The 17,658-nt window shown below is 40.9% G+C and overlaps 3 protein-coding genes across 5 annotated transcripts in view; 2 read left to right on the top strand and 1 right to left on the bottom strand.

Moving 5' to 3' along the window:
- Window positions 1–5,875, bottom strand: part of oxct1a (3-oxoacid CoA transferase 1a) — a 33,205-nt gene extending 27,330 nt beyond the window's left edge. Inside the window, exons 1-3 of the mRNA XM_035638995.2 lie at window positions 5,718–5,875; window positions 4,327–4,435; window positions 3,222–3,312 (exon numbers count right to left, since the gene is read on the bottom strand). Coding sequence (XP_035494888.2) covers window positions 3,222–3,312; window positions 4,327–4,435; window positions 5,718–5,822 — 305 coding nt within the window. The 5' untranslated portion in view covers window positions 5,823–5,875. The remainder of the gene's footprint in view (window positions 1–3,221; window positions 3,313–4,326; window positions 4,436–5,717) is intronic.
- A 907-nt stretch (window positions 5,876–6,782) lies between these two features.
- Window positions 6,783–9,980, top strand: rimoc1 (rab7a interacting mon1-ccz1 complex subunit 1). Its single transcript, XM_035638999.2, has 6 exons — window positions 6,783–6,941; window positions 7,663–7,772; window positions 8,323–8,469; window positions 9,070–9,201; window positions 9,447–9,561; window positions 9,653–9,980. Exons 1-6 carry the CDS (start codon window positions 6,848–6,850, stop codon window positions 9,886–9,888), a joined length of 834 nt encoding a protein of 277 aa, XP_035494892.1. The 5' UTR covers window positions 6,783–6,847; the 3' UTR covers window positions 9,889–9,980.
- Window positions 9,981–10,792: 812 nt separating this feature from the next.
- fbxo4 (F-box protein 4) overlaps window positions 10,793–17,658 on the top strand; it is a 9,348-nt gene continuing 2,482 nt past the window's right edge. Inside the window, exons 1-8 of one of the 3 annotated variants that reach the window (XM_035638998.2) lie at window positions 10,793–11,084; window positions 11,158–11,250; window positions 11,656–11,930; window positions 12,036–12,256; window positions 12,600–12,675; window positions 12,773–12,945; window positions 13,125–13,233; window positions 13,543–13,627. In XM_035638998.2, the coding sequence (XP_035494891.1) occupies window positions 10,932–11,084; window positions 11,158–11,250; window positions 11,656–11,930; window positions 12,036–12,256; window positions 12,600–12,675; window positions 12,773–12,945; window positions 13,125–13,233; window positions 13,543–13,603 (1,161 nt within the window). In that variant the 5' untranslated portion in view covers window positions 10,793–10,931 and the 3' untranslated portion in view covers window positions 13,604–13,627. Of the gene's footprint in view, window positions 11,085–11,157; window positions 11,251–11,655; window positions 11,931–12,035; window positions 12,257–12,599; window positions 12,676–12,772; window positions 12,946–13,027; window positions 13,234–13,542; window positions 13,628–17,658 lie in introns of all 3 variants that reach the window. The other 2 variants (XM_035638996.2, XM_035638997.2) reach the window with 2 other exon arrangements.

Here is a 17,658-nt window from a genome sequence, read left to right as displayed (position 1 = left end):
GACAAAAAATGTCCAAGAAGGAGAAGTTATCCAAGGTCCATAATGTAGTGCCGGCCACACCCTGACGCGCGCGTATGTGCGCGGGCCCGATCATCGCTGCTTGCAGCTTTAATGTCAGTTATTGTGTTACTAGGGTCGTTGAAATACTGACCACAGTCAGTCATCAATCTAAGAAAGAATGGTCTTCATAAAATGTAATAAAAACTGCTCATGTAGTATGTCCTATCCTGTCTGGTTACAACAGTGTAATCAAATCAAGTCAATGTCAATCCTACTTTTATGTTTAGTCACGCTACAATAAAATAAAAATGTTTGCTGTATGCTATCCAAAATTTCTATAACTCTATTGATGCAGTGTTTCTACTCCTACTAAATCCGGGACAAGAGGAAAACTGAGCTTCGCAAAGAGTGAGTTCTCGCTCATTTATGTAACACAAGAAGCTGAGAATCATCAACCGCTGCTTTGTCCTCGTCTCTAAACTCAGGTCAGCTGACAAGACACTATCTAGGCCATGTGTGCTCAGAACACCAAAAACAGATGACTGGGATAAGCCCTCGCGACACTAGTTTTATAACACATATGTATTCTTTTAGAACAAAAACTAGTGAGTATGTACAGTGTGTGTGTCTGAGTAATGAAACTTGCCTGAAGCAGCTGATTATATAAGTAGGTGTAAAGTTACATATCTCCCCATGTGTATTGTTAGTCACTGCTGTATAGAGACACAGTGACATAAGGATATGTTCATCCAAATTAAACCAATTTTTCCAAACCTCTCAACCAGAAGTTTGCAAAATCCTTCAGGCATTTGGTGAGAGCTTTCAAGTAATGACAAGTAAACAGCAAGGAACTGAATATATTTGTTAATCCATTCAATGTGAAACCGGTTGATGTGCATGACAACCTTTAACACAAAATCCTTAGAGCTGCAGAGCAACATCAAACAACCTCCCACTGCTCAACATATACAAACCCGTATGAGTGTCCTGAGGATCTATACCCATTGGGAGGAGGAGACATGCTTTGAAGTTTGTATCTCTGTTTGGGAAAACCTACTGCTGTGAGCAGTTTGTTACAAAACCGACTCTAGCAACCTGGAAAACTAGCTGCATCATCAGCACCATCTCACATGAGATGCAGCTTTGGGGTTTGTTTTATCTAAAATTGAAACATTACTTCTTCTACTTCCTCCCTCTTCCCTACAGAGGCAGGGAAATTAAACAGGACTCAAACGTAACCGAGAAAACAGTCAGCTATCAGTGTTGTTATCAGTTTTCAACCCCCCCTTGTTGAAACATAAGCCAAATGCATGCTCGCCTCTGTCTATAGGCCCCAGTCGAAGCAGTATTCACAAAGAAACTGAGAGACAGGGATGTATTAAATGTACATATAGTTCTCACTAAAACATGTAGACTGATTTATGCATAAGACAATCCACTATTCCCTACGACTGAATTGAAATGTTCAGAAACCATACAGAAGAGACAATATGAGCAATATTTCCAAGTGGTTACGTTCTTTCCCAACAAGTACTGTCTGCAGAGGGAAAACATTTAGGCAATGCTTGTTCAGTGGGACTGCCCGACTCAAGCAAACAATCCGAGTACCTGTCCCACAAATTGATACACACCAAAAAATCAAAGTCCACAAGAAAAGTCTAACACACTTCACGGGTCAGAGTTTTTCAGGCTAAAACAACAACTGACACAGAGAAATGTATTCAAACAGTGTGTGGCATAGACTGAATGCTCACGGCTCAGCAGCAAAGTCTCAACTTTATTACAGGTAGTGTATTTTGCACAAACACTAGATTATCCCTGGTGTTGGCCTCGAGTAGTAGTAGAGTTCAGTTTCAGGAAGTTACTCAAAATAGCTACCATCAAGTATATATTTTGGTAGACGAGGTTCGGTTTTAGTTACTGGCTAAAGTTTCAGTCTTGCTGTGGATACAACTGGTGTAAGAGTTTACCAGGTGGCAGCAAGCTGGGTTTAAATTATTGAAGAAATAAAATGACACCTGAAAAAGATAACAAGAGTTTGCAAGTGCACAAAGGAGACATCCAAAAATATGCTGAAAACTGCCAAGGAAAATTGCAGTAAAAAAAGCTCCAGTTGTCAGCACGAGGTCAATACATTCAACTATTAGCTAGGCCGCTTAGTCTTTGCTGGGGGGGGCAGCCAATCACAGCGCCGACACAAGGCAAACAACCACAACACTAACATTCATGCCTAAAGGGAATGAAAGTCACCTATTAACCTAACCTGCTTGTCTTGGCACTGTCACAGGAAGCCAAAGTACCTGGAGAAAGGCATGCAGGCACAGGGAAATCTCTGAGGGGACAGTGCAAACCACTGCACCACAAAAAGTTACCCAGTGTAAGCTTAAGGGCCTCAAGGGTTAAGTTTTGCATAAGATTTCTGACTCCTCTAGTTCGAGATACTTTAAATCATACTATGTTATAAAAAGACAGAACACATAATAAAAGAAGTTTATGGTCAGCAGAAGCTGACTTGCCATGTGCCCAAAGGTGAACCTCTGAAAGTATTTCTTCTAGACTAAGAGCAAAGACACAGATTATACACAATCACCTGGCCACTGACCGCACCTTTTACTTGTGCCTGCGGCTTACTCTGATAACATCAAAAGCCAACATCACGGCATCTCTCCAGGTAAACACTGCCAGAAGCAAGGTCAAAAATACCTCTCATAAGTTAAGAGCAGGTTTGTAAAGAGATGAAGTGACAGACTCCACCATGAGTCCAAATCATGACAAAGAACGACAACCTGGAGAGGAAGAGGCAAGAGACAGTCACACCCACTGAATCCTCTTCCCAATTGCCCCCCGCAGTCAGTTGTTAACAGTCAACAAGCCAGACTTTGACTTTTACGTGAGAGCCCGGGCTGACCATAATGTCGCTGACCTCATTAAACGTTAAATGTGCTATGACTACAAAGTACATACTTATTTTATTTTGTCCTTAATATCCTAGTGATCTCCAAAATAAATGATAAATGTTGTAGAATATTCAAGATTAGGTAACAAAACTGGCGCCGACCTGGGAAATTTGGATACAAACTGAACTTTTTTTAATCAAACTTTTTTCATGCAAACGCATGATGTGATACCGATGTGAACCCAAACATTATATTAACACAAATACTCTTGAAAAGGTTCAGGCGCCTGCATGAGTGCAGGCGTGTATGCACATACACACTTACCCTGCATTGTTGCTGACGGCAGTGAGACCTTTAACACCGGTCTTCAGTAAACTGTTGATGAGATTTTCTGGGATGCCACATAATCCAAAACCTGAGAACACAGAAAACAAAGTCATGCAGGATAAACCAAAAAAAGAATTTAAGCAACTTGTGTAGTAGTGTCTTGGAGATGCTAGAATTGGACAAAGGAAAATTTGGTAGGCAAACACTGGGCACTGGGCCTGCCATGGCATCGGACCATACTGGCGAGTGTGCAAAACTACTCCAGGCATTTGGACAGAAAGAATCAGGAGATTAAAAGTAAACAAAAGGAACAGGACATATTTGTTAAGCCATTTAATGTGGAGCCAGCTGATGTGTCTGACAATCCACATCATGACATCATTGAGCTTCCAAGCAACGATGAGCTCAGAACTGACTCTTGTGAAGAGTTTTGTCTTTTGGTGTGGACCAGTTTTTGCTCGGTCGCCTGCAGCTGGTTCAGAATGCGGCTGCACGCCTTCCGAGTGGGAAGAGGCGACGTGCTTATATGTTGTTTTGTATTGTGCTTTGAGCCTGTACAGCACTTTGGTCAACTGTGGTTGTTTTAAATGTGCTTTATACTGTAAATAAACTTTGACTTGACTTAACAATGCTCACTGATTAACCCAAACCTGGAAAACCTGCTACGCGAAGCATCATTATCATCATCACCATTTGACACCAGATGCCTCGCCAAAGACAAGCCGTGCCAGTCTTTTGAAGACTGCTGAAAATTAAAACCCAGCTTCCAATCACATGGTAAACATTGGTAATTCCTCTCCAGTGTGTATAGACTGTTAGTGTTGACATTTCTAACATTACAAAGACAGAAGAGGATTAGGGCTTGTCTGTTATTTTCCCCCCAGACAAACTTGTGACACAGTGGAAAAATCTTTAACAATGTCACTCTGAACTTGACTATAAATAAGAGCTGTGGAACCTGCGTGCGCTGTGTTTGTGGACTGTAATCGACCAGCATGTCAGACAGACTCAAAGATCACTTTGATATAATGTGGTCAGTTTACATTCAGCTAAAACTGAAGGGTGTATATAACCATCAAATAAATCTTTAGGTATATCTTACCTCCAACCAGGATGGTGGCACCATTAGGGATATCTTTGACTGCCTCTGTAGGATCCGAGTAGAACTGTGAAGTTCTCTGGCTGGATGTGGAAAAGTAACAGCCACAGGTCTGTAGAAAACAGGGAAAAAAAGTACATCAAAAATGTATGTGTTAATTCATTTTCTTAAAAAGAGCTCCAACACTAAAAGAAACCCACTGTACGTGAATGAGCATAAAAGCATATCAATTTAATTCTCAAAAATGTTACTAAAAAAAACCGATATATGCCGCACGAGGGCAGTTTATGTGCACAGATTTTATGGTTGATCTAGTTTATTCACTGGAAGAAGGGAGGGATAAGCAAATCTGCAGCGCAAATCCTACAACAAAAGGAAGTGGATATTTAGGGCAACCCACAGCCAAGTCCTAAACCAATAGAGTCAGCTGAGGAGTCAAAGTTAAAACCTACTGTGTCAACAGAGGTCAACGAAAATTGTACCTCTGGTTCTCGGACTGCTTCTGAGTACAGCCAGTTCCTGCTGCTGTCCGGATGGTTAACAACTGGTCTAACGTTACTGTACATCTTGAAGTCCCTCAGGTTTATTCAAGGATACACACTTTCCCATGGCAAATTGTTTTTGCATCCACAACACACATTCTATGTCTTGATCGGATTTTAACAAAAACATGCAGTCTTCCATTACTGTCAACGTTGTAGTGTTGACATGTTTGTTCATTCATCACAAAGCATTTCAAAGACCAGGGGAAACACTTTCTTTTTTTTTTTACTCCATCAAAAAACTGTACTGATTCTCTTCTTACTATTACAGGAAGATGTTCAGTGGATCGTGTTCTCTTGAACATTTCCAAAAATGTGCATCTCTCGTCAGTTGTCATATCACATTGGTGTACAAGCATTGTGCACAGGCGAAAACGGTCGATCAGCTATGAGCTGTTGGAATTTAAATTTTTAAAAATCCCCTGAGATAAATTCACCCACAACACACACGCACAGAGTCGAACAAGAGGAGCAAGTCAGGCTGCTTGCTCCATTCATATTCTTCCTGTGTTATGAGTCGGTGGTCAATGCGGCAACACTTGAGCTCAAACGATTGAACTCACTTCCATATGAAAGTTATCAGTTTGTAATATGGGGGATACGCGCGGATATTTTGAGGTCAGTTCAGGGCTGCTTCGAAAAGTTCACTTGAGTAAAACAAAAATATAATACGCGGTGACCTGTAAACTAGCGGACTGGGCTGGCTTCATTGTGACCTGCTGAAGGACGGAGAGAGTGAAAGCCTATTTACATTGTGACCTTTTCATCTTTGTCTCCAAGTCATTTGCAACAATCTCACAGCAACGCCAGTCTTCCCTGCGACCCACTTAACGTCGTCGTGCAACTACTGACCTTGCTCAATTGGTGGCTGGCGAGGTTAAGTTCGGTTCTGCAGGGACTTGAGATGTTTTTGAGGAATAAGATATCCGCTGTGCACAAAGCTCTGAGGGCCGCCATGTTTCTGAGCTACACACGTTGAGGAGGTTGTGGGGGGGGGGCGGGGCCTGTGAAGCTCCAGTCCGTGGGTCGAGCCGACAGATGGTGCACGGTCGCGAAACGACGACATTGGCTAGCGTCGCAGCGGGCTGGACTAGCATACGTGGAAATGGAGAGCCTTGACGAGCTGATGTAACTTGAACAATGTCACCACCACTACACTCTTGGTGTAGTTTAAAATGCTTTAGCCTTGAGGTGACGTCAAAAGTTGAACCAGAAATAAAGTAAAACTGTGCGCAAATGTCTTCTTCTTCTTCTTCGGGTTTTTTTTAGCGGTTGCAAACAACAAATTGGCGCATTACCGCCACCAACTGTTATGGAGTGTGGCTGAGCGTCGCTATTATTTACTATATACTAACCAAAGAAAGAAAAAAAACTTATAAATAATAAACAAACAAACAAGATTTATCTTCTCAATTAATTTTGTTTGTCTAAGATACTGAAATATGACTTGATAACACTCACCTGTTATTCTGTAGAATATCTACTAGATTAAACTGTACTTTTTTCTTTCTGAGGTTTTCGAATAAGATGCCTTCTTTCTTGCTCTTATGTTTGACAGTGCAGCATAACATGCTCTGTTTTTTGTGCGCAAATGTTGATCATTTCACTAGTATACTTAAAGTGCAATAACAAACTGTGCAATATGTATATTTATTCTCCATGTATAACTATTGCTACTGCTCTGTATGTAGAATTTATATCTATTTTTTAAATATTTTTCTTTTATGTTTTTTACATACCTATAGCTTAATTTAAATTTCCTTATATATTCTTCCATCCACTTTGCTGCTGTTATGTCCAAATTTCGTCATTGTGGGACGAATAAAGGTATATCTTATCTTATCTTAAACGGGTTTTTTTAGCTACCGATGGCGCATGCGCACGACACACACGGAACCCTGCGCCGCTGACGCCTTGGAAACAGAAGTGTCATTTGGGAGCACGTGAGTAATCCCTCGCTCACGTGACCAATAGTTTTAGTCATGGCCGACGACTACAGGCGACAAGGTTTCGAGTTGGAGAGAAGGATACTGGAGTTAGACATCAAATGTTCCAGTCTCAGAGCTGAAAAGCAAGGTATCGACACGACGCTGTTGTTTTTGTGTTTGCCTTGTGGCCATTTTTCACACGTCGCGTGCGTGCCCCACGTTCCCTCTGTTTATTAGCTAACTAGCAGGCTAGCTAACGTTATCTAGCATAGCTTTGCTAACCATAACAACAGCTGTTGTCTGGTGATATGTTGCCCTTTGACTGGTGTGCTAACCATAACAGTCAACTAATGGGCGGTGCATATGATAACGTCGTCATGTTTAGTAACGTGAACTCGCTAACGGATGGTTATACTTTGAATTTATGGCTCCACGAGTTAACGGCTAGCGCAAGTTCGCTAATGTTAGCTAAGGTGCATTTTTGTTGACAACCGTTTAGCTGAACATGAAACACGATGCTACGTACGCGAGATCATCAATTCGAGCGGATAATGTGATGTCCAAGTAACATTGTTATTGTTATGTCGACGTGTTTCTGTCATCACAAGTCAACTTTATCAGATACTTTAAAGTCTCAGTTCACTTGTTTAACATGGATTCCACATTATATTGTCGCGCAGTCACGCTTCCTTTGAAGTTGTGACGTCAAAACGTCTGTTATTTTAGCGTCAAGCGATTTGTTTCCACAACCCTTGTGTACATTTTTAACGCCAGTAATCAACAACGGTAGCATGAATTGTGTTACGTTGGGGACACATTGTTATCGTATCTGCATCTTGGTAACATGTTGACGTATCGTTCTTCCACAGATGATGACTATTTACAGAATGCCTCTGCCATACTAGAAAAGTTGAAAACCTATTACAGACAAGGAGGGGAGAGTAGCAACCTTTCCAAGTTGCTTCAGGATTACACACAGGTAGCTCATTACATCAAACTCCATTCATTGTCCACAGCTACAAATAATGATTGTTTTCCATTCAACAATTCGTTTATAAAAATTAGTAAATTGTGAAAATGCCCATTTTTATTTCCCTGCATAAAAAGTGATTTCCAAATTGAATAGTGGAACACAAAAGTATTAAGTCATGCATGTTTCTATTAAACAGGGAAAAAATTCCAATAATCTGAAAAAGTGAAGCCAGCGATTGCTTTGCAGTTTTGCTTGATTTTGTCATTACATAAGCAAATGATTAATTAAGAAACTTACTGTGAGTTATTTCTCCATCTTACCCCTACAAAGGTCAGATGTGCAGAGGCCCCAAAGAATTTAGGATGCCAAATCAAATGCTATACTTTAAGGGTTAATATTAAAATTGTGGAAACTAATGTTACGGTTTTAAGAATCTAGGAGTGAAATTTATGCTCAAGCTATGAAACAAAAGACTTACAATAAATTAGCATGTACCAAGTCTAAGGGTATGTTTAAATTTAAGAAAGTCAAAGTTGTTGTTTTTTTCATCATATAGGTGATCCTAGACATCACGTTTTATGAAGAGAATAAACTGGTGGACCAGGAGTTCCCCGAGGACTGTTCACCGTTTAAAATCCAGCAGTTGCTGCAAGACCTGACCGAGCCAGAAGTTTTGGCAGGGAGGCTAGCACCAGCGCAAGAGGTACGTGTGTGTGTGTGTCTCTCAAAACAAGTTTTGTTTGCAATGTGTCTCATTCTGCTCCATGTGATAAGTTCACGTGATGAGGAGTCTACCCCGAAGGCCATAGGGGCATTAAATCTATTTATATATTTTTTTTAAACCTTCTTTTCCCAAAGCCTTCTTCTGACATTTTTTACCCAAATGTAAATGTAACAGTTTTAACAGCTGCTTTTAATATTAATTTTCTTTTCTTTTTCTTGTGTTTTTTAAATTTTTAACTGCTTTTATGTGAAGCACTTTGGGTATATACCCTATATTTATAATTATATAAATAAAGTTTATTCTTCTCATTATTAATGTGCTTGGCATGGAATTAAGGTGATAGATAACTTCAATGTGCAATACACAGTATAGTTCACTATCTGTTAAAAAAAAAGGTGTAATGGTATTTCAGATGTAAACACTATCATCCCTGTCCCCTTTTCTTGTTTGTTTATCAAGTATTCCCAGTCTTTTCCACTTTATTTTATTTTTGGTTAATGTTTACACAAAGCACCCTTTGACACATTTACTTTCATGCCATCATGTGACACCACTATTCATGCCTGTGGACTGTGATAGGTGCAGTCTGTGTTGGGCCTGGAGCTGCTGGAATGCCTCTATTGGAGACGTGGAGCTCTGCTGTACATGTACTGCCACACCCTCCATCAACGAAAACAGTGGATCAAGAAAAACAAGGATACGTTCCTAAAGGTAATTAACTGCAAAAAGATGTAGGTAGATTCAGTACGTTGTATTTATACACAGATGTGGGCTTATATGACAAACAAGTTGACTTGCAGTAGCTTGTAGTAGTTTGTTGGCATAACTTTGATGTAAGGTGACATTGAGTGCCATGCAAGGCACCATTAAATAAAATGTACTATTATTATTATTATTATTATTATTGTGTTGATATTGGGTTTTATTCTCATCTAATTGACAATATTTAAATCCAGTGTATTCAGGAAGGTGTGCGCTACCTGATGCGGATGCTGCAGGTGAGAAACTCTGTGAAGATCAATGATGGGGTGGTGCTCCATGACACTGCTACAGCCGGCTTCCTATCTGAAGGTAAATATGTCACCACTTATCTCAAAAAAAACAACTGTTGTCCTGCTCTTCACTTGATAACACTCATTACCTGTTTTATGTTTTCGGCCAGGCATCTTCTCAGACACACACCTGCTGACAATGATGTACATCGGGGAAATGTGTTTCTGGGCCGTCAAGTATGAAGACTGCAGTGCTGACACTATGGAACGGAAAGAAGATCGCCTGCAGTTTCGGGACATTGGCACTCAGATCCTCAACAAATACGTGCTCGCCTGCGAGGGCCCTCTGCAGGGCCAGGGTTGGAACACGGAGAATGCCAAGGAAATCCTTAGTATTTTACAGTGAACAGAGCTGCTCCTGTGTTGAAGTTGCCCTCAGGCACAGATCTAAGTTCAGTATTCAAATGTGTGTCAACCCCAAATAAAAATTGAACCCATCAGGTGGGGTGTAATGTTGTGGAAAGTACAGGGGAGGCACAAGGAGTATGTGAAGAAATGAGTCTTTGGATCAGTGTCTACTGGCAACGTCATCAAATGCCAAACGGCCTGTGGGCAAAGCAGGTGGATGAGAGGTCAGAAAGTATAAGAGTGGTGGTGTAAAAGTGGCAGGAGGCTGTTGAAAATTAGTTTGCCCCGTCCTGCTGAAAAAGCAGTTATCATCCTGAAAACAGACTGTTGACTGGGGCACTTGTTTTGCTCTAAGAATGTGTTATAATAATATTAATATAAAAAGGTTATTAATGAAATTGACCTTTTTTTTAATTTTCTTTTTTTAAGATTGTTACAAGTTTAAAGAGAATCCAGCTGGATATGAGACATTGCACAGTAACATTTTATTTATTATGTTTTCATTTTGTTATGCTTTTAATATATTATAATTGCATATACATTAAATATGTATGTGTATATAAAATACACATGAGAGGCAAATAGAGGTGTTCAAAAACTGTTTGACAATGATGTATTCATGACCATTTAAGGTATGTTCAGATTTGTTCATAATACCAGCTTTGTAATGCGCCACTTGTAATCCCATCTATTGCAAGTTCTGTTTTTCCCTGCCACTTGAGTAACTTTGATAGTATAACTATTAGTAGAGAACCTGTGTTGTCTGGACGAAAATCATCTTCTGTTTTTTATGTCCTCGTTGACAATAAACACGCGCATTGTTTTAAGAAAAACAACAACATTATTTTTGCATTACAGCCCAGCAGTTCGCAGATCAAAGTCTAACGTGACACTGTTGTAGAACTACAATACCCACAATTCCGCACTGTCGCCAGCAACAAGGAAGTGTGACGAGACGGGGGACACCGTCGAGTGTTTGGAAGTCTCTCCCCCGGCTCGGTGTTTCACTGGACACTTGCATATCTTCGCACGTTGGCAGTCATGGCAGGAAAGATCCAGCAGCTCAGTGAGTCCGCGGTGATCCGCAGCCTCAGGCGCTTCAGAGACAGATATTTCCCAAACGGCGGCGAAGTTGTCAAGGATGACGTTACCGGACAGGAAGAGCCGCAGCCGGGACTTTTGGACAGTTTGCCGGTGAGACGAACACTTAGTCTAACAACCCAAAAATGAACTCATGTGAAATTACTTTTTTATGCTTTATTGACAGTTGACAGTGATTTCAGGAGAGTGGGTAGGACATTCAGCAAATGGCCAGGGTCGGAGTCGAACCCATGGCCCTGCAGGAGGACTCCAGCCTCCGGTGGGGCGCCGGTGCCGACTTATGTGAAATTACTGTCAGAATATGTGTGTATGGGCTATAATCACAGAGAAATCTCATTCAACAAGGTGGGACGAAATTAAACAAAACAGAATGTTTCCCTTTGCCTAATTGGTAATTCCTTCTCAACTCCCATTACTTTTAACAGGAAAATGTAACCCCCCCCCCATATATATGTTATGATTTTACTTTAAACTGTAGCTTATGAAATTGCATATTTGAACGGCATTACAATGCTCTTCACCCTTTTTTTTTTGTATCATTATTGATGATGTTAGATTTGCTGGTGTTGAATGTCCACTCTGTCCCATCTGTCTTCTCTTAACTGTTCAGACTAGGCAATAAATTAACAATTAAATTTGTAACTGCTATATCCTCCCCCTGTAGGTCGACCATCAGTTCCTAATCATGACCTTTTTGTGTCCTGTGGATATATGCCGACTGGGAGCCACCAGTCGGTACTGGAGAGCCTTGGTTAGAGATCCAATACTGTGGAGGTATTTCCTGCTCAGGGACATGCCCTACTGGTCCTCCGTTGATCATATGACAATGCCCCAACTGGAGTTGTTGAATGCACCGGTAGTCAATGAAGATGACAACCTGGTTGATGGACGAGAAGGGGAAAACGAAGGGAAGGAGACAAAATGTGACTACATGTCAGAGTGGGTAACTTTGTGTGTTTTTTTCTGTTTCAGGGTCATTTGGTCACTATTTTTGTGCTGTTACATTTTTATTATTTTATAATTTTTTTGTTTTTGTCTCAACAGATACCTGAGAGCGTGCCCATCCTGCAGACAGCAGTGGCTTCCTTCGCGGCCAGCGTATGAGGTTGTGACCTCGTTCCTTCAGTCTCTGGTGCCTTCGTCCGAACCACGTTTTGCCATGTTTGGCCCTGGCATGGAGCACCTGGATGTGTCTTTAGTCACGAGGCTCATGCATGCCCCAGATGTGCTTCCCGTGTCGGGCACTCCACACAGACAGATAAATGGTGACAATAATTTAATGTAATTTGATTATTTCTAATGGATAAAGAATAAAGTTCTCCTGTCTTGAAAGTCAAACTCTTCTCAAGATTAAATGGACTGTCATTGGAATACAGATGTTGTATACCCAAAGTGTATTGCTTTGGTAATACAAATATTGCATCAATGTGTTTTACACATAGACTCTATCAGGGGACAAATTATTGTAAATGTTATGTTGCTTGTTGTTGGTTTATTCGCCCACCTCTAGGTGGCAGTATTGGCCTATAGTTTACGTCTAACGAGTTCCTATCAGCCAAAATAACCTAAGAATTTAACTCAACTACCATCAGCCTTCTTTTGTTCTAGGTATTGGCTCAGGCATCAGTTACATGTTCAACAACCAACACAGATTTAATATCCTGACCCTGTACTCAACCAACAGGTAGGCACTTAGAATTTTAAGGTACCATGCAAGTTCCATTCGTGAATTATATTTTTTCTGCATATTATTATTTTTAGTTATACAACTTTGTCTCCAGGGCAGAGAGGGAAAGAGCCAGAATTGAGCAGCAGATCATCAGTAGTAAACTTTTTACTGTTGAAGGAGCAGATGACTCGGGTTGCCCCATCTACAGCCCGGCCCCTCAGGTCCAGCAGGTGTGCCAGGTGGTGGATGGTTTCATCTACGTAGCCAATGCAGAGCCTGGAAGGGGTGAGATGATATGTTCATATTTTCAAAGCTACTGCACTTTGGTTGTTGAATGATACGCACATCAGGACATTTGCACAAACAGATGGGGGGAGGTCTGAGGTGGCCCAGATCCAGGCAGTGCTGAGCGCTGCTGGGTGTGCCACGTCAAGGCCTTTACTGGTGCTCTCCTGCATCTCCAGAGAAGAACCAGAAGCAACCGGGGCCACCAGCCAGCAAAGTAGGCGCCGGACACCCTGCGTTGACATGGCAAAAAGACTTGGACTACCGCAACTGGCAAACCCCTGGATGGTAACTGATATTTGGTTGAACTGAAATATCTGCATTTATTATGGGCCTTTTTATCACAGCAGGCATATTGGCATGTCATAGTAGAAAGAAAACAGATGTAAACATCAAAATGAATGATGACTGAATTCCATTTAGCTGCTTGTGTTTAAGCGTTCTGGTATTTTTCATTCTGGCTCACTGTCACACGCTCATCTTGCTTACTGGGACACTTGAACTGAACCATTATTATTGTTATCAGTAACAAGTCAAAATGTCTGCTCACACGATATGTGCAGATTCTCAACCTGTGTGTTACTCTCTCATAATCAGGTGCAGGATACAGTGGCAGAATCCCTGTCGGGGCTTCTGGATGGAATTTCCTGGCTGCTGAAAAGCTCTGGTGTCAAACTCTATGGTAGCTAGTTCCCTTTTTAATCCTACTGCTACCAAATTGATTACAACCACAAACTGCTGCATTATCCCGACACCAAGACGCGCTACGGCATTTCTTGAGTGATGTGTCCCACGTGCACCGAATTTCTCAGAACTGGAGCTCTGCCTGTGAAGTTTACTGAATTGGATGAGCAACAGGAGAGATGGGTTGCTGACTATTACTCATCTGGGAGACCTGACAGAGACTCTGTTCTTCTTCTTCTCCTTATTCGTAATAATGATAGATAATAAACTTTATTTATATAGCACTTTTCAAAACAACCACTAAAAAGTGATTCACAAAAGAAAAAGAAAAACAGGAAACTGCCACATGCAAAATCAGATTCATATGTGGGAAGTTATAGGGAAGTTATCATTAGTTGTTGTGGATGCAAGAACACTGTTAGTGCAGACAAGCAGAACCACAAAGATACTGTAAACAGGTTCAGGAGCAGAGCTAGAAAACCTCATTGCCATAATTACTGCGAGCTGCTAACTATTCAGGCCGTCCACAGTTTAGTTGTAAATGTGATTGTTTACATTTTTTGGCATGACATTTTACAATACTCATAATGTAAGTACAATTATATTCAGTAAATTGCTATCAAGTAATTACAATGACAAAACAATTTTTCTTCTTTTTTCCGTCGATCTCTTGCACATAGTCTGAGTTAGAAACCTGTAAACAGTGGAAGCTATTTACTTCCTTAACTGGAACCCTGTGGTTCCTTTCCTCTGAGGTCAGAGCTGGCACGTAGAGTTGAATTCACATCTGTACGTCAGCAAGCTCGGAAGAAAATCATGCTCTGGCCACCAGGGAGCGTTATACTTTATGATACAGCGCTGGGTTCACGGAAGATCTGCTTTTTTCTAACTGCTTTAGATTATTTCCCCTTTATCCCCTTATTTCCCTTTATTTGAGATTTTCAAAGTTGTTGAAAGTAGCTTGCTAATGGGTTATATCAGTTATATTAGAATTATCTATTAAAAATACAACCAAGTCCCAATCACAGAATACAATGCTGTGAAAAGACAAAGCCTGCCTCTAGTGAGTGAAAGGGTTACATGACCACAGAGATATGAAAGTTGAGAAAAAATCTTTTAATATTTTATCTTTTAATATAATAATCATAGGTTTTCACAGCATAAAGGCTTTTAAAGCTGTCTACTCTAGAAAATACATTTGCACAGTTATAAACGGACTTGAAAATCTGTCTCTTAAGTACATCAGCCAATGGCTTCAAGCAAACACATAATAGATCCTGGAATGTTACATACAAACACATTTTGTACGTTTTTGCGTTGGTCATTTTAAATCTGCATTGATTGAAAACAATTCGTCAACACTCTCGGTGCCTGCCTTTTTGTGCCTCAATTGTCCAAAATGAATTGCAGCCAAATTGCGTTGCTTGAATCATCACTCGCTTAATGTGTTAAAGTTGTGTTTGCACCAACTGTCTCATATTCAGCGTCCCTGGTGGCAGCGTTCACATGCCATTAGAGCCACATGCATGACAAGATAATGCGCCTCACGGCTGCTCTTTTATTCTAGTCCCCTAGGTAACCACAAATTATTGGCAAAAGTATCCTCCACAGCCTGTCCATCAGCAGCTTCCTAAGTCTCAACACTCATTTTTTTCGTAGACATACAGATTTAGAATAGCCATGATTGGTGCAATTTAGGTGCATTAAGCTCAGCTGAATAGTGGTGAAGCAGAGATTGTTGGGTTTTTTTAATGGTGAAATTTAACAGGAAATGATGGAGGCAGGTGTGTGTGTGTGTGTGTGTGTGTGTGTGTGTGTGTGTGTGTGTGTGTGTGTGTGTGTGTGTGTGTGTGTGTGTGTGTGTGTGTGTGTGTGTGTGTGTGTGTGTGTGTGTGTGTGTGTGTGTGTGTGTGTGTGTGTGTGTGTGTGTGTGTGTGTGTGTGTGTGTGTGAGAGAGTGAGTGTGAGAGAGAGAGAGAGAGATGGAAAATGATTTCTCATTTCAACATGTCTCTCTGTCATCTTGTTCACTGTAAACACAACGTCTTTGCTCCACACTCACTTTACAGTTATTTACCTGCTGTGTATTTCTGTTTGCCTGTGCATGCACTTGCGTGCTTATGTTTACACAGACTATCCAACAATGAAGCTGGGGCACATAAAAAAAGTATATAAACCGCGGGAGCCTGTTTTTAAGGGTAGGTAGGCAGAGAAAAACATTTGACTAATCCTTTATTATTACTCCGTGATCCTGATGGAGCCTATGGAGGAAGAGACAAATCCAAGCAGTGACAATGTAAATGGATATGTGACGAAGTGAAGGAGCTGCAGTCTTGAGTTAAGTGAATTAAGTTGATAGAGAATATGAAATATATCAGAATGAATATGCATCTTGTATACAACATCCGTTGCTGGAACTTGCTGGGACAGGATATTTTCAAGGTCTGTTTATTTAGACTTCAGACTGTGTGGACCATTAGCACACATCTCTACATAATGGCGGCTGGGTTTTGGTGGGGGAGGTTCCCCAGCTCCAATGTTTCGGAAGGGTGTTGAAGTACCAAACCTCCAGCTGCCTCTTATCTTCCACAATCAAAAGAGGCCTCTGCGATGTCAGAAGGAAGAAAACCCCTTATTTCCTGACCGGAGACAGTTTACATATTACATTGTGAGGACCGCTGACGCACAATGATGTATTTAAGATGTTTATTGAGACTCCAGGATTTGGAGATTTAAAAATTTTAATAAAAAATTATTAAAAATGGTCTGAACTCAACATCGTTACCAAATTCCCATACGAAACGTATTAATTGAAACTATTAATTAAGATGTCAGAATAGTTCATATGTTTGGTGTAACGCCATGGGACAGAGAGATGTGCCTGACTTTAAGGTCAGTTCACAGTAAACCAATGGATCATGAAGAATGTTTTTGCATAGGTATTTCCTATAAATTCTCTGCAGGTTTTTCCTGCTCAATGAAACTTAATTGAACGGAAACCCTCTTGTTTTGTGGCCTTATTTAAACTAGTTTACATGCACATTTTCAGCATTTGTAGAGTAAGTCAAATATGCACAGTGTGTGCACCTACTTAAAAATACAGTAGATGGGGTGTATGAAAACTTAAAGCAACAGCTGTACAATATAAATCTATAATTCGGCACTATTGTCTTGGTCGTTTCAGCTCTTTGTAGAAAATGTATCTGCGCTTTCTGAGGCTGCCATCTGTGTCGGTGTAGAATGTGTATTGATTTGCATTCATGTCAGTTCATTTATTAAAGTCACGTTGTTTTGATCAAGCATCATTAGTGCAAAGATAATGCAGACGTACAACACACACATCTGAGCAAACATACAGATGCTAGAGTTAGAGTGTAAATAATATTAATCTAATGAAGATCTGTTGCTGTGTGAATAAATGTTTGACTCAACTCCAAACACTGTTAAAGGGGTAAACACAACCAGCTGTGTCTTTCTCAGACTCTTTTCTTCTTTTTTTTGCATGAGCCTCTCCATCTCCTGCTGTTCTCCTTCTTCACCTCTGTCCCATCCCACTCCTTCCACTCTCTCCTCCTTTCATTAGAGTTAAGTCCCTGATTTGTATTCCACAATAACCGCCAAGATTAAAGTAGGCATTGGAAAAAAAATACATAATTTGCATGATGCATTCATTGCCTAGGCTAAGCGTCCCTCTTAATTGTGTTGTTTTGCACATGGTGGGGCTCTCATGCTGATACTCTGTGGATCCAGCTCATCCCATGCAATCTCCGCAGTTCACTTCAATTTCCTCCCCACTTCATTGCCTCCGTCCCACCTACCGCCTGCTGTCATATATATATGGCAGGTTGGGGACTCGTAATTCTGAGGAGGGCTCGGGGCTGTTAATAGTGAATTATCTGTGAGTCACTTTGAGCCTGTCGGTGTGGAGCCGGGAACACGGTGATGTGCCCCTATATCTGCTGTGTGTGCCTGTCCACCCTGTAGCCATCCCCTCTCAGTTATCCTAATCTAATGGGCAGTGGGGTGCAGA

This window comes from Scophthalmus maximus, chromosome 19 (assembly GCF_022379125.1).
Source record: "Scophthalmus maximus strain ysfricsl-2021 chromosome 19, ASM2237912v1, whole genome shotgun sequence".
Classification (NCBI taxonomy): Eukaryota; Metazoa; Chordata; class Actinopteri; order Pleuronectiformes; family Scophthalmidae; genus Scophthalmus; species Scophthalmus maximus.
This window is presented reverse-complemented; position numbering and strand designations above follow the sequence as displayed.